The 15,988-nt window shown below is 36.8% G+C and overlaps 2 protein-coding genes across 2 annotated transcripts in view; one reads left to right on the plus strand and one right to left on the minus strand.

Moving 5' to 3' along the window:
• Window positions 1-5,813, plus strand: part of LOC131436312 (peripheral plasma membrane protein CASK-like) — a 582,446-nt gene extending 576,633 nt beyond the window's left edge. The window contains exon 11 of the mRNA XM_058604978.1: window positions 1,490-5,813. Within this exon, the coding sequence (XP_058460961.1) occupies window positions 1,490-1,669 (180 nt within the window). The 3' untranslated portion in view covers window positions 1,670-5,813. The remainder of the gene's footprint in view (window positions 1-1,489) is intronic.
• Window positions 5,814-9,805: 3,992 nt separating this feature from the next.
• LOC131436364 (mitochondrial inner membrane protease subunit 1) lies at window positions 9,806-10,773 on the minus strand. Its single transcript, XM_058605050.1, has 2 exons — window positions 10,537-10,773; window positions 9,806-10,477 (listed from the first exon to the last, which is right to left on the minus strand). The coding sequence occupies exons 1-2, from the start codon at window positions 10,636-10,638 to the stop codon at window positions 9,917-9,919; spliced, it is 663 nt and encodes a 220-aa protein (XP_058461033.1). The 5' UTR covers window positions 10,639-10,773; the 3' UTR covers window positions 9,806-9,916.
• Between the last annotated feature and the right edge of the window lie 5,215 nt (window positions 10,774-15,988).

Below are 15,988 nucleotides of genomic sequence, written 5' to 3' on the forward strand. Positions count from 1 at the left end.
GAAAGTCATCACTCAGCCACCATATATGCCAGATTTGGCCCCCTGTGACATTTTCCTATTTTCGAAACTAAAATATCCACTCCGGGGAACGCACCATGGCTCGTTCGAGGACATATGTAAAATGTAATTCGTTGAAGGAGCTGAAGGCCATCCCGACCGAGGCCAATAGATTGACCGCTGGAATGTCTGTATTGGTTCGAAAGAAGCCTATTTTGAAGGTGATAATAAAGAAATGTACAAAAATTTAAAAAAAAATAAGTCCGGTTCAGTTTCGATCAGAAGGTAGTTCTATTATATTAGTCTAAAAACAGTTTTTGAGTTCGTGTTTGACTGCTAGGTACATAAAATTTGATTGCGATAGTGTAGTCGAGATGATTGAACGCGTTGAAAAATAATGTCGTTGTTAAAATAAAGCATGGCTAATTCGCGCCGTTTTTTAGGTGCTTGTATACTGATAAGCATGCAGCGCGCTTCATATGATGGAAGAGGAAATGCGGTCCGGTTTAATTTATGAAATGCACATAGAAGCAATACGCCCGGGTTGGCGGGCCCCGACCTGGAAGGATTCTTAGTGTCAGTAGGATCCATAGTACTAGCCATGCAATGATTCTGTACACTAAGAATCGGCTGCGAAGTCTGTAGAAACAGAAAGGCCAAATTCCACAAAAGGATTGTAATGCCAGGACTTTGCTTTTACATAGAAGCAATCGATTCAATGCGTTCTTCGTCAGCAATAATAAAATATATGGAGTCCTTACTAGCCAGCAATATTGTAAGATAGGTCTGAGATATGTACTATATAGTAATTTAATTGTGTATGTGTCTTGTAAAGTGACTCTTCGATTTTCAGAAATCCATGTCTGTTTAAAAGCAGTCCTAACTTGAGTCAATATTAAAGTCAAAACACTAGAAAATTGTTTTAAGAGGATTATTAACTTCATGATTTCATGAACAAAATGATTGACATCATGAACAATAACTCAAATCCAAGGAAAATTTCCATGATATCAATCATTTTAATCATGGCACCAGCAATGTATTCTTATCCGTGTCGGATTGATAAATATGCCTTTTAAAGATTTGTTTTTTTAAGGCGTAGAGTCGCCTTCAACTAGTTTCAAATTTGATCAGTATCTAGCGAGTGTTCAATTAGGGTTTTGATGTGTTTCAAATCCAGGATAGTTTAATTGGCAAAATGATTTCCTTGGATCGGAGCTAGCTACGAGTTCGAGACCCGTCTATGCGGTAGCTTTTTTTCGGTTTTCATTACATAGTTCTGTTCGTATGTCAATTTTTCAATTTGTTTTTCTCATTAGAAGGTATGTTGGAAATGCGATACTATTAATGAAATCGTAGGTTCTAACCCATGAAAAATCTGGAGATATTCTTCATCGGAAATAATCTTACCTGAATAGTTCTACATCTAAAGTGTTGACAGCTGTGACTAACTCGGAATCTTTTCTTCCTATTTTTTTGTGCCCTCTTCCAGTACGACGGCAGCCTCGAGCGGTTGGCCAAAGAGTCGGACATGCTGCGCCAGGCCTATGGGCACTTTTTCGATCTGACAATCGTCAACAACGACATCGGCGAAACGATAGCGCTGCTGGAAAACGCAATCGACAAGGTACACTCCACGGCCCAGTGGGTGCCGGTGTCCTGGTTGTACTGACAAGATAGTGAGCTAGAATGTCCGGTGTGCTTGGGGGAGGAATGCGACTGCGACTGTGACTGCGAGTTAGATCTTAAGTAGACCACACACTGCGACCCGGAATCGTATAGAGGAGAATACGGACAGCAGCAGCAGCAACAGCACCACTATACAAAAAAAAAGTAATAACCAGCTACAAATGAAAAACAAAAAGAAAAGAAACAAATAGATTACAAAATAATACAAACAGGCAACACAAAATGGTACTTGAGCTCGATAGATAATACACCATACAAATACTTAAAAAAAAAACAAACACACACACAAACCTACAACAGAAAATAATAATCTTACCAAACACTACCAAATTGTTTAGCTGCTCTGCATACGAGCGAATCCCAAATCGAACCATGTTACACGAATAGAATCGATGATAATACGCAAGCAAGGCAGTTATGTATATTGAAATGTTTCGAATATCTAGTTATTGTTTTAATCAAACAAAACAAAAATCTACTACTACACTAGGTCATCAACACGAGAAATGGCTGATTTTATATTGTACCAAAAGTAGAATCAATGGGTTTGATCAAAAATCATCTACGTATGCTATTACTACCACCACCAACACCACCACTACTACTACTACTACTACTACTACTACTACTACTGGAACGCAAATCATTTTCATTGAAACGGATCTGATCACTTCATTTGAGTTGAGTGTCATTACTAATAGTAGAAAAATTTGGGCCAGAAGAAAACAAACACACACACAAAAAGCCATGCATTTATGTTAAAGTCAAAAACAAACCAATGGGGAAAATCATCGAATTTCAAACAAAAAAAAAACAAACAACAGCAAGCGAATAGCGAATGCAAAGCAAAGCAACAGCACAAAAGAAAAACAAAACAAATAAACAAAACACAATTATTTGCGCAGTAAATTTGTCACTTTCACGCACGGAACCGAACAAAAAAACGAAAAACTGAATGCGCTGCAACGGTAGCTTGCTGCCGAATAGCAGATTATTGAAGCAAAAAAAAAAACAAATAAACAAACAAACAAACAAGTTTAACTAATAACAAAGTGATAGAAGAGAGAGGCAACCGGAAAAACTAAATCGGTGCGAAAATAAAGGTCGGAATGTGGAAGCGAAAAGTGACACGCCGGAAACATGGGAATAACGAAAATGAAGTAAGCATACACTCTCACACAGACACACACACACACACACAGAGACACAGTGAAACATAAATAAAAAAAAAAAGATGGAGAATATTAGTTAGACTTAATATTAACCAAAAAACAAATGTTAACATGATTATTAATAATTAATGGTAAAACACAATTAAAATTAAAGAAAGATGAAAGAGAAACGCGGAAGTTGTAGCGTGCTGCGAAGAATTAAATCATTTGTTTACGTGCAGAAACAACCGGAACACAGGTGGGATAACCCCCGTTTGAAGTAGATTTTTATTGAACCGACCGCACTGGGTGGGAAGCAGTGAGAAGCACTGTGATCTCTCGGCTTGTTGGCGGTTGATCGACGGAGGGAACGAAACAAAACGAAACAAAAAAAAATTGGGGTTACAATCAACAACAGTTGAGTCATAGTTTAAAGCGATAGCAGATAAATTATTGGAAAGTTTCAGGGTTTAATGAAAAAATATTACAAGAAAAAAAAATACCAACACATACACACAAACACACAATCATACAGGAATACGAAAACATTGTAGGTTCCAATGTTCAATGTGTTTTGAGCACACGAACAGACTCACCGGAAACGAGAAAACGACCGTAGAGCTTTATTTTGTTTCGTTTGTTGGGAATTGGTGGAAAATAGCTTATAAATCATTTGTCAAAAGAGGATTTTTGACACTTTTACGTCTACTATCATAACTAGTAATCAAGTTGTTATCATTTAGTATGGAATTCCTCTTCAAAATGCATTTTGACAGACGGCTTATGAGCCATTTTTCCCCAAAAAATCAGTCATAATATGCAGTCGTTCGGAGCGGAGGTGCCAGGTCTGCAGATTCGTCTGTAAATTTTCAAGATTTCTGTGTATTTTTTCTGTTTTTTTTTAAAATTTGCAGCTTTTTTCGCAGTCATAGAAAAAATTGACCTGGCAGCTTTGGCTGCAGATTTCTTATGAAGTGCTGCCGACTTTTTTTTTCGCAGACCTTTTAGCAGAATTTCGTCAAAATTTTCTGATTTTTGAACTGTTTTTAGTTTTGTGTGTCATACTATAAGGAGAAATGAAAGCCCGCAAACATTTTTTTTAGGATTTACAGACTTTTGCAAACCGATCTGAAGCTATTTGAAGTTTCTACCTGACATCTCTGGTTCGGAGTGTTACGGATTCAAACCACATTGCTGGATTCGAAGAAGAATTTAACAGGATCGAATCGCATTTTATCTAAGACAAGACCTGACATCTTGGGGGGCTGCTTTTGTTCCAAAATGGACCAGTTTCTGATTGGCTAATTTTGATGTTACAACCTGCACATTGTGAAAAGAAAAAACTTTTGCAGGGTACGCGAGCAATGATGCCAAGTATAAAGAAAATCAGAAAACATATTTATTAAAATGTATAATTTTAGCTCACCAATGAAAATGAAAATTTTCGGAGAATGTTTCACATTTTTTTTCAATCTCATTGGTAATAAATGTTAATTAATGGACTGTGTAATTAAAATAGGCATCAAGCCGTTTTTCTTTTTAGTGAATTAAAGGTAACCAAAAAATATTTGTTAAATTACTGTAAACTCGAAAGTGTGTTTAGTTTCACGAGAAGAATGAACTGTTGTGTTCCACACTGTGATCGCATTAAGCATTTCTATCCAAACCTGACTTCTTCCGGTTTCCAAAAGATCCGGTAATACGGCAACAAAGGATTCGATTTTGCGTTCAACAAGAGATATTTCGTGTTTTGTCATCAAAGCTCAATTAATTGTTTTTAAGCATTAATTTATTTTAAAGAAATGCTTTCAATTCTAAAAATTTATATGTAATATTTTTTTCCTAGCATAGTTATTAAAAAATCTGTAAATATGGCTACACTGTAGCCGATACGTTGGTATTTATTCCACAGGGTGAAAATGACGAGAAGGATGATTCGGAAGGAAGAATAAGAAGCCAGTTGTCAGGTCTTGTCTTAGCATTTTATTAAGTTCAGTTCTACACGCAACAAGATTGGCCTTTGTTATAACCCATTGAATGAAAAAGTTGTTACGTTTGCTCGTTTCAATTGTTACTTATTCAACGGCTAACCATCATCGGAGTGATTCTGTCCGAATTCGTTTGTTAACAGTTTCGAACCTAGTTTCAACGTTATCGAACAGAAATTCGTGTCAGTTTCGACCATGATTGTTATATCGGGTTTGCTCACACCCCCGTTGCTAAGCGCGAACCCAACACAGTTTCATGAAAAGTGTTTGTTTAGAAAACGACGCTTGACAGCAGCCACAGAAGCAAACGCCTACTCAGTTGACAGTAGAATAATTTCGCTTGGTCAGCAAGCTGACGGTGAATAGAAGAAATCATCAGAATACTACTTTCTTCTGTATTATTTCTCAATCAAAACCATTCCTATTTTCAGTTCTGTTATCTAATTATAGCACTTTCATCTCTCGTCGTCGTTTGCGTCAAGCAACAAATATCAACATCTAACAGAACATACCACAGCAATCACAAAATGCAAAAATCTTTTCGGACAGTATAATATTCCAAATACAATCAAAAATGAGTTAAATATACAACAACAAAAAACTACAGACACGAAGATGAAATATAATCAACAAACCTTTCGATTTTGATAAACACACAGACACACCCCCACACACTCACACACACTGATAAGCAAGCAAGCAAGCAAGCACAGAACAAAATGGCGAAAAAATGTCGAACAAAAAAAAAAGATTATAAACAGAAAAGGTTAAACCAAAGTTTATAAATCGTTTACCAGACTACTAATCAACAATCGATAGCGCTTCTCGTCGAAACACAGCAAGCTGGCAACAACCACACACGCGAATGCGAACCATTAACAAAAACAAAACAAAACAAAAACATGGAACGGATGAGAAAAAAAGAGATAGAAAAAAAAACAAATAAAAAAACTGGAACGAACAACAACAACCAACAATAATAGAAAAATTAAAACGTCAGAGTTGAATGAAAGCAAACGGTAAAAGACACGTTAAAAGATAGTGTATTGTAATAATATTATTTTATTAGGTTTTGTTTTTGAAGGAGAAAAAATTCTAATAAAATGAAGTTAATATAAAATTTGAAAACATTCGGACTTTACAGCTTGGGTCGGGTTGACTGTTTTGAAGAAGCTTCCAGGGAGCAAAGTAATCTAACATTGCATACCGGGCAAAACGGTTTTAGTCGAGAAATCAGTATACTTTGACGGCAGAAAAGAGCAGTTCCATTAATTGACAGACGGAAACCGATTGCTTCCATTTGTCCACGTTTTAAGTATGACAAACCATTTTTGTTTTTCACGGATGCATTTCTAACCAACCATTTATGCAGGTAGTGACTAAAAGGCGAAGAAAAAAAGGCGGGTGAGTAATGTCAGAGACATAACTGGAGATAACACAATAATAATAAAAGGCACAAATCTCCAAATATCAAGGGGAACGTGCCATTTGAGCCAATTTGTTCTGAATGTCAGAAACATAACTGGAGATAACGTGAATACGAATAAAACTGACATACTTTTCTTTCACACTTACGAATATCAATATTCGTTTTTATTAGTTGTTTGTTTTTGTAAATTTGGCTATCTCTGCCAGTGTTGGTGATTGCTGAAAATTTTACAGAAGCTGCTCGATTTTTATCTATATTGTATATAACATTTTCAATCCGGTAGAAGATGCTATAAGAATTCGAGTCTCTCAATGCATGAACCTCAAAAGAATTTTTCTACATTTCTTCGCTCCACTTCATACTCTGAGTATTTCATGGCCCTTAAAAAAATTTCAGTCTGATAATGATCGCCGCTGTGTGGAATTTACCAAGAGAGAATCGCAAGTTGACAATTATCGCAGAAAATCGAATCGATGATTCGACTTCATGATTCTCATACTAGGTTGCAATATTTCAAAACCCTTGTGTGGAGCATTCACATACATTTTCATAGACACAACTTATACAAAGGTTATATGCACATAGTTAGAATAAGCGGCAATAGTAAAATGGTTCTATCGCAATTATCCACTGCCCATACAGAATCGGATCGCGAAACGAGAATAAGCGACCGTTAGTTGCTTCAGAGAGAATCCCCACAGGAGCGTGGTAACCTTTGATGCTCAGAAATGTCATCGAGAGAAATTCGCTATCGCACTGGTGTCTATTCTATGTTAAATGAGCCATGCCGGGTTTTTGTTGCTGCGATGATATCCGTCCCTCTTTAATGGCGCTGATTCAATCGTGTGAAGAGTTGCTAGTGAGCGTTCTTTGATACGATGAAAGCCATCCTTGATCTCTGCTGCTTCGCTATTGAAGTATGACTTATTGACGACAAACATATTCTACGCTGAACAAATGAGAGTAAAATTATTCAAAAAACAATGTTTTTTTGTAGATTTACATACTCCGAGGAGGAGTACCAAAAACCAAAAACTACACCAAAAACTGAAAACTGATTTTCAGACGTTCAGGAACTGGAATAGAATTAAATAACAAAACTCGGTACCTTGGACTTTGGGTAAAGAACTAAATTCAGAATCTTGAACCTTGGTTCCGTATTCAGGTTCGAAATCAGATCAAGAATTCAGAATTCCACATAAGGAATTTAGTTCTTGACTTTTGGAGCTGAATTCATTTTCAAAATTCAAACTCCGATTTTAAATCTAGAACTGAATTTTAAACTTGAACTAGGGAACTAAATTCAGTTTCAAAGTCTAGTTACAGAGCCCAAGTTCCGAACTTAATTCCAAGACGAGGTTCTGAATTCTGGAACTGAATGCTCTTCCGTACATTGAAGCTTACAATGGACCAAATAAGTTTTGGTCTGATTTGGGAAGCTGTCACAACAGCGGACAAGCGGTACAGTGATATTAAGGAGCAAGACTCTTTGCAATCGTATGAGTAATGTCAATGCGAAATTCTTAGTCTAAAACTTTTCCGTTTCCCTGAAAACTGCTCGAGAAAAAATATTTCAGTTTCAGCTTACTTCCACTAGTACATTTGATTAGCAACAAACAGATTCCTATATAGATTTCCTCTTGCAGAAATTATTGCGATAAGGAAGTATAAGTAAACCCGCAAAAAAGGCTTTGGATATGAAATGTTGTCGTAAAACTATTTATTAATGCGGAAAACTGCTTTTGTAACAGAAAATATTTAGTTTTGTTCATACAAATGCGTTGAAGCAGTGTTGCTAACTTTTTTTATTAGGGAATTAAAATCTACATTCATAAAATGTAAACAATTTTCCATCAAACGCTGGTGAAAAATTTATCAAAACTTATATTTCTTCCAAAAAGTCAGGTTTAAGCGCTATTCACACTAGGTCGTGACGTATCCGGAACGGGACTGGACCGGATCCCATCCGGGTTACGCTTCGAATTTGTGTAATGCAGCTCCATGTGAACATTTTCACTAGACCGTGTCGTACCCCTGTCTGTATCGACACACGTCCGAAGTACGATCAAAGCATGCGTTGACTCAAAGTTACTATTGGCAGGTGCAATTGCCACATGCTTTCCATCCAAGGCTTCAAGACACAGCGAGAAATTCCACAAAAATCGGTTGGTTTCGGCATTGCATCGTTGATTAATTTTTCGGTAATTACACGACATATCTCGTGAACAATCTGGTAAACAGCCCCAAGTCTGCAACTAAATGCTATTGTTTTTTGGCGTGACTCCTGTTGCTGAATATCTGAAATCATGAGACGAACAGAAACTACAGGCCATCTCAATGATCGTTATACAATTTTTGGTTGGAGTTTTCCTGATATTTACAAAGAAATCTTGTTAACAAATCAATGAAAATATCTTCCTCTCTCGGAGGGTCACTGCTAATCGGAATGTAGTGTCATGCTTTTTAAGACACGGATGAATTTTACTCAACAGCGAGTTGAAACAGACTTCTGATATTCGGAAATATTCCTTGATCTCGTCATTCACAAACTTTCCGGTGGTGAATTCACCCTCAACTGCTCTTTTTTGCCAAGTTCGTGCATCCAAATTTTCTTTCTATTTTTTGTTTTTAAACTGCTGATTATTTTCGTCATTCAGAGCAATTGCAGTTACGGCCAATTCTTCGTTGGAAAAATGTGCCATTTTCGTGAGGAACAGAAAAACATCTAATGCATCGATTGTGTATGTTACTAATAGCAACGGCAGCGACAAGGAAAGTGCACGGTATGATAAGAATATTCTACAAATACGTTCCGGATACGTCACGGCCTAGTGTGAATAGCGCTTTAACATTCATTTGAGAATAACTTATTGTGAAAAACCATTGACGAATTTCGCGCTAAATCGTATTCAGAGTTGGCAGCACCCTCTCAGATTCTAATGAAACTTGCTGTACTCGAAGACTGTCACAAAAAAAACTGCATATTTTTTTGTTTCAAAAATGATCTAGACTGTCTTTTAAAAAGAGCCAAACTTTTTTTTACCAATTGTTTTCAAATGGTTGTTTAGTCGAAAACTGATATATCCTCCAAAAAAGTGTTGTATGAGTGGTTTTTATAAAATTAGTCAAGTTTTTGAATGTCAATAGTGAAACAATTCTAATCGACTCCTACAGAGAAAACGAAAAACGATTTCAAAAACTTGTGTGAAAATCTCCACGCGACGCTGACGGACCGTCTGAATACTGCTTTGAGCTATTTTTGACGTTTCGGTCACGGAAGGAGACGGCCATTATTCACCGCCTACTTAGTTTCAGCAAATTGAATAGCCCTATACAATATGGTGAACATTTTAAGTAGTTCTTATTCAATGAATCAACGTTGTCGAATAAACGGCGTTGAAATTGTAATACTTTAGAAAAGTTTCATGTTTAGCTAATAAAATGCTCTATAAATTCAATGAGAACTATTATGCACTGGAGAATCAAAGCCAATTCGAAATCGCCAGTTATGTGAGGAATGTATCCATTTCGGTCAAAAATCAACATCTAAATTCAGTTCATAAAAATAGTTTGGTTCAAAATATAAACCATTTTCATTTAATTTTCTCCTAGACTTTCTAATAGAAACTTAATATAAAGATCCAAATTATAGCACCTAGAACCTAAACAAGCAGCTCCACCTCCGTCAGTGGCCAAATCCGGCACACGGCCCTACTTTTGACCAGTCCGATCGGAACCGGACCATAGTTTCTGGAGTCGGAACTGTTGTGCACGTTGTCTCCCTCGATCCAGAGGTGACCTCTCGGCACCGTCACGATGGCAATTCGAATTTCCGACTGGTGGTTTTCTTCCGTCCCGGAAACCGATGACATATTCTCTGCTCCGCCACTTCGGATGGGCCCGGTAGTGACGGAATCGGAAATGGCATCCATTTTTTGGCGCAATTTTTCCTCACCCCCCGGGGGGCTATTGATCGATTTCGACACGACGGTACTGTGAATGGTATACGTGTTGGACAGTGGGTTTAGGTTGAACGAGGCTTTAGTCATAATACGATCTCCTGGAACTCCAATAATCCGCTTGCAAACGTGCTGCGTCGGATTCGTGGGATTCCTACTGATGATGATGTCACCACGCTGTAGATTCCCCATCCGTGGACTGATACGATCCGTGATTAGAATATTGTTGGTATGAAGCGTCGGTTCCATTGACGGTCCCACACACTGAAAATCCCGGCGGGTTAGCAAATCAATCGGAAATTATGTAACAATCAAATAAATACCACAACAAAATCACCCAAATATTCAAACGTGCAGTGCGTTATGCAGCCGTACTGGATAACGTAACCGCAGATACCGGCGACTTTCGACAGTGTTTTGAACATTGCAAATATCAAAGTTACCGACGATTCACTGCGTCCTAATAATGATCTTACATTATTTACTTTACATAGCAACAAATACACCAGAACAGCTGATTTTGACTGTACCTTATCAGTGACGTTTTCATTATTGTTTTCATTTTGAAACATGGAACCAGTGGTGTCAGATTTTATTTTCCGCATATATTTCAAACGCCGAGGGGCGGATGGATAACTGTTAAATATTACGAAATCGAAAATGAGGATTGGTAATAATGCGCCTAATACTATGTTTACATTAGCTTTAATATCACTTGATATACATAGATGGTATCGTGGAACAACTTGACACATTAGTTAAGTTCGGAACACGTCTGCCTTATCCTTCTCTTTCGTTTCGTCCGTTCGAAATCTTTTGATTTTCGTGTTGGATGTTTATCAACCGTACATGTGCAAACATAAATAGGAGTGAATTTTTAGACCAGGTGCATAAGCATTTTATGAAAACAAACTTCAAGTGGAAAAATTAAAACAAGAAAGTAGTAAAAATATCGAACCGATTCAAGCCGATTCTGCCGGTCTGGTATAGAAAAATGTCGGCTTTAACAGAACTGTTAATAACCACCAGACATCCATCATACCCCCTATAGAACAAAGAACACCAGCTGCAGTTAACAACTTACCCTCCAATCAACCAGGAAATGCAACCAATGTGCAACAAGGCGCATCTACAGCAACTCTCAACGAGCCCAAGACTACGATCAACAAGGACAACGAAAATAAAACGGAAATCACACACAACACCGACGATGAAGCAATGGATGATGAGATAAGCCGCGGACGAAGTGACTCTATCGAAATACAGAATGCAAATTTTCACATTTTATTAAAATAATCCGATTCGTTCGAAAATCGAAATAATCCGACTCGATCGAGAACTATGAACGTAATCTAGATAACATTTGGAGCCATTAGAAAGGCTGATTTTGCATAATGTTCCCCATCGTTGTCCACTTTTCGTTGTATTTTACTCCAATGCAAACGACTAGCAACAGGATGGCGCCAAATATATTATATATCAATATGGATCACTCTTGCGATTCACGAGGGACATCACAGTAAAGTGCGGTGGTAAAAAAGGTTACTAATACACTACAAATTTTTTAATGCACATATGACAGCCATGGATTCAGTACACTGAATCAAACAAACCCAAATATATAGAATATTTCTCGATATGCACTGCACGAAAAAATACGCTGTAAATACGGTTTAGAATAGCAATCTGATACTAACTCGGAAGAGAACACATTGTTATATAAAAAATCCCTATTTATATAAATGAGTGTGAAATGTAAACGCAGAACTAAACGAATTAATCTTAATGCTTATTCCAGAATTTTATCAACATTTCCGAATTAAGTATTGCAATTTCTTGATTTGAAAATTTAATCCATTTGTATTCAGGTTTACTGTGATAATGATTCCCGATTCCAGTCCAGTTTGTTTAGAGCATTTCATTGAACTGCAGATATGTAATACTACGGTATATTATTGTTTGTAATGCTGTTGGCACTACTGGTACTGCTCGATGTCTTTAATTTACTGTTTATCCGTGAGACAAACAGGTCGAAATCATAGTAAGTTTACAGTTAACAAATCTTTTTTGCTTACACATTAATTCACTAGAAAGAAGAACGGCTTGATGCTGATTTTAATTACACAGTGCTGCCACTATGAACATTTATTACAAATGAAATTGAAAAAAGTGAAACATCCTCCGAATATTTTCATTTTCACGACGATAGGTCTTGAAGAACGTAATTCTACATTATTTTTAGGCAATATTTACTTTCGTCAGAAAAAACACATGAAAATGTTCACACCTGTATTTGGGCATCATGCTCAATTAGTTGTGACATTTCACTTCTGGGTGCACGATAAACGCAAACTATTAAATTTGACTGAACTAATAGCCTTGAGCGTCACGAGATGGTGTTACTGTGATGTCCTTTTCGATTTGTATTGAATTCGTTAAAGTGATCCATATTGATATATAATATATTTGATGGCGCAAACAATCTTCTGTGAAGCGAAACTGGTTTTGCGAACGTCCCGCAACTGATTCAACATTGAACTGAATTCTTGATACTTGAGCTGGATCAGAGCTCTGGACCTGAACCAACCGGAATGATGCACTTATTTTACTTTCTGCTCATTCAATTGCGCAGGTGCAGTAATGAACGAAATATGTCAAGTATTAACGTTAAAACTACCCAGGTACGAGAATAGCGTCATGAGTTTTCTTCTTTGATACTCGTACACCAATAAATTTTGAAAAGATGTCTCATGGTAAAGTAAGTCGTATTCACGAAAAATACAAACCAACATTATTTCAAATTTTCAAGCACAATCTAATAATTATCACCATTGCCTAGTTCAAAGCTCGCCGTTTGAGCAGCGCAGCGATAGTAGAAGAGTTAGCTGAATTCTTCAATAGCATGGGCATCTTTGACAGTCAAGCAATTATTTTATCACTGTCCAAAATAACCCTGCTTGGAAGCATGGTTATTATTGACAGATCGATAGTTGTTTTCTGACACTGAGAAAAACTTTCAAATATTCTAATTTCAGAAAAGTGAGAATTACTTGTATGTAATTTCATTAAAACTTTCAGTCATAGAGAATTCCTCAATAAAAAGTTTGAATATATTGTCAATCGAAGTAAGTTTTTCTAGCAGATTTTCGCACGTTCTCTGTATTGCAATTATCATACCTCTTGATACCATTTTATTTTCAGTACAAAATAATCCCAAATAATTTTTCATCCATCAAATTTACCAATGAGTCCCAGTTTTGGTCAAATTTAACTACTCGATGTTCGACTGCCAAATTTTAACTAAAGCTTAAAATAATTCGCGAAATGATCCAGGGCCTTAACGGCCCAATTTCAAATGAGAGCCCCTTTGATTACTACTGAGCCATTACTGCAATTCCTCGAAAGTTTCCAATATAAAACGATAGCTTGTGGCGTTAAATATACAATCAATTCGGTAAATCGTAAAAGAAAAAGAAATCAAAGAGAAACTGCCTAATTAGCAATTAGGCCCTTTTGTCGTGGAATTATCGAATTACTTATACACATCAATTATTTTTTTACTGATGTCGGTAAAATTTGTACAGATTTTTGAAAAGCTGGTAGAGTTGCACTGAACGTCTTCCTGTCATAATAATACTGACTTGTTCGTCATTCATTACCGACGCTCGGTGAAGTTTACAAAAGAAATTGTTATTTTACTGAAACCCGTGAAATTAAATTAAATTAAAAAAAGGCGGGTGGGTAATGTCAGAGACATAACTGGATGTCGTGAATACGAAAACAACTGACGTGTTCCTTAACACTTCCGAATATCAATTGTATGAATTATGTACGCATTCCCCTTTTTCACATTTTTCGCAAAAACAAAGAACGCTTCACTTGATCTCGATTACTGTGAATTTCACACAGCGAAAAGTGCACAAATCTAAGCAAACTGTTCTTGATTTGCAGTAAACTGAGGATATTTCCCTACGATTTGCAAACAACAAATCCTAATAGTTCTTTAGAAAACTTTTAGAGCCATTAGAACAGCTGATATTGTGCAATGCTCTCCACCGTTGTTTTTTTCCCAATGCTAATGACTGGCAGCTGTGACGTAATCGCTCTTGTCGAAAGCGAAACTAGCTGTGCAGACGACACAAAACACATCTGCTCGCAGGGGCGATAGAATCCAAACTGATTGAATTTTTGTTAAGAGATTTCCTTTTATGTGATTTCGTTTGTAGCTTTTTCACTAATGGGCGGTCCTAACGGCTATAAAAATAGCCGCATACAGAATTTTATTGTCGATTATTTCATTTCGGATTTGCATAATTTATTGAAAGAAACTATCAATATACTGTAGGGATTCGTTTCCAGCATTCAGAAGAGTCAAATTGCGTAATTCTCTACGACATTAAACTCTAAAACATTTTTTGCAAAAAAGGCTTCACTTGATCTCGATTACTGTGAATTTCACACAGCGAAAAGTGCACAAATCTAAGCAAACTGTTCTTGATTTGCCGTAAACTGAGGATATTTCCCTACGATTTTCGAACAACAAATCCTAATAGTTCTTTAGAAAACTTTTAGAGCCATTAGAACGGCTGATATTGTGCAATGCTCTCCACCGTTGTTTTTTTCCTAATGCTAATGACTGGCAGCTGTGACGTAATCGCTCTTGTCGAAAGCGTGCAGACGACACAAAACACATCTGCTCGCAGTGGCGATAGAATCCAAACTGATTGAATTTTTGTTAAGAGATTTCCTTTTATGTGATTTCTTTTGTAGCTTTCTCACTAATGGGCGGTCCTAACGGCTATAAAAATAGCCGCATATAGAATTTTAATGTCGATTATTTCATTTCGGATTTGCATAATTTATTGAAAGAAACTATCAATATGCTGGAGGGACTCGTTTCTAGCATTCAGAAAGGTCAAATTGCGTAATTCTCTACGACATTGAACTCTGGAACATTTTTCGCAAAAACAAAGAAGGCTTCACTTGATCTCGATTACTGTGAGTTTCACACAGCGAAAAGTGCACAAATCTAAGCAAACTGTTCTTGATTTGCCGTAAACTGAGGATATTTCCCTACGATTTTCGAACAACAAATCCTAATAGTTCTTTAGAAAACTTTTAGAGCCATTAGAACGGCTGATATTGTACAATGCTCTCCACCGTTGTTTTTTTCCCAATGCTAATGACTGACAGCTGTGACGTAATCGCTCTTGTCGAAAGCGAAACTAGCTGTGCAGACGACACAAAACACATCTGCTCGCAGGGGCGATGGAATCCAAACTGATTGAATTTTTGTTAAGAGATTTCCTTTTATGTGATTTCGTTTGTAGCTTTTTCACTAATGGGCGGTCCTAACGGCTAAAAAAATAGCCGCATACAGAATTTTATTGTCGATTATTTCATTTCGGATTTGCATAATTTATTGAAAGAAACTATCAATATGCTGTAGGGATTCGTTTCCAGCATTCAGAAGAGTCAAATTGCGTAATTCTCTACGACATTAAACTCTAAATCATTTTTTGCAAAAAAAGGCTTCACTTGATCTCGATTACTGTGAATTTCACACAGCGAAAAGTGAACAAATCTAAGCAAACTGTTCTTGACTTGCAGTAAACTGAGGATATTTCCCTACGATTTTCGAACAACAAATCCTAATAGTTCTTTAGAAAACTTTTAGAGCCATTAGAACGGCTGATATTGTGCAATGCTCTCCACCGTTGTTTTTTCCCAATGCTAATGACTGGCAGCTGTGACGTAATCGCTCTTGTCGAAAGC

Source organism: Malaya genurostris, chromosome 1 (genome assembly GCF_030247185.1).
Source record: "Malaya genurostris strain Urasoe2022 chromosome 1, Malgen_1.1, whole genome shotgun sequence".
In the NCBI taxonomy this organism is placed as follows: domain Eukaryota; kingdom Metazoa; phylum Arthropoda; class Insecta; order Diptera; family Culicidae; genus Malaya; species Malaya genurostris.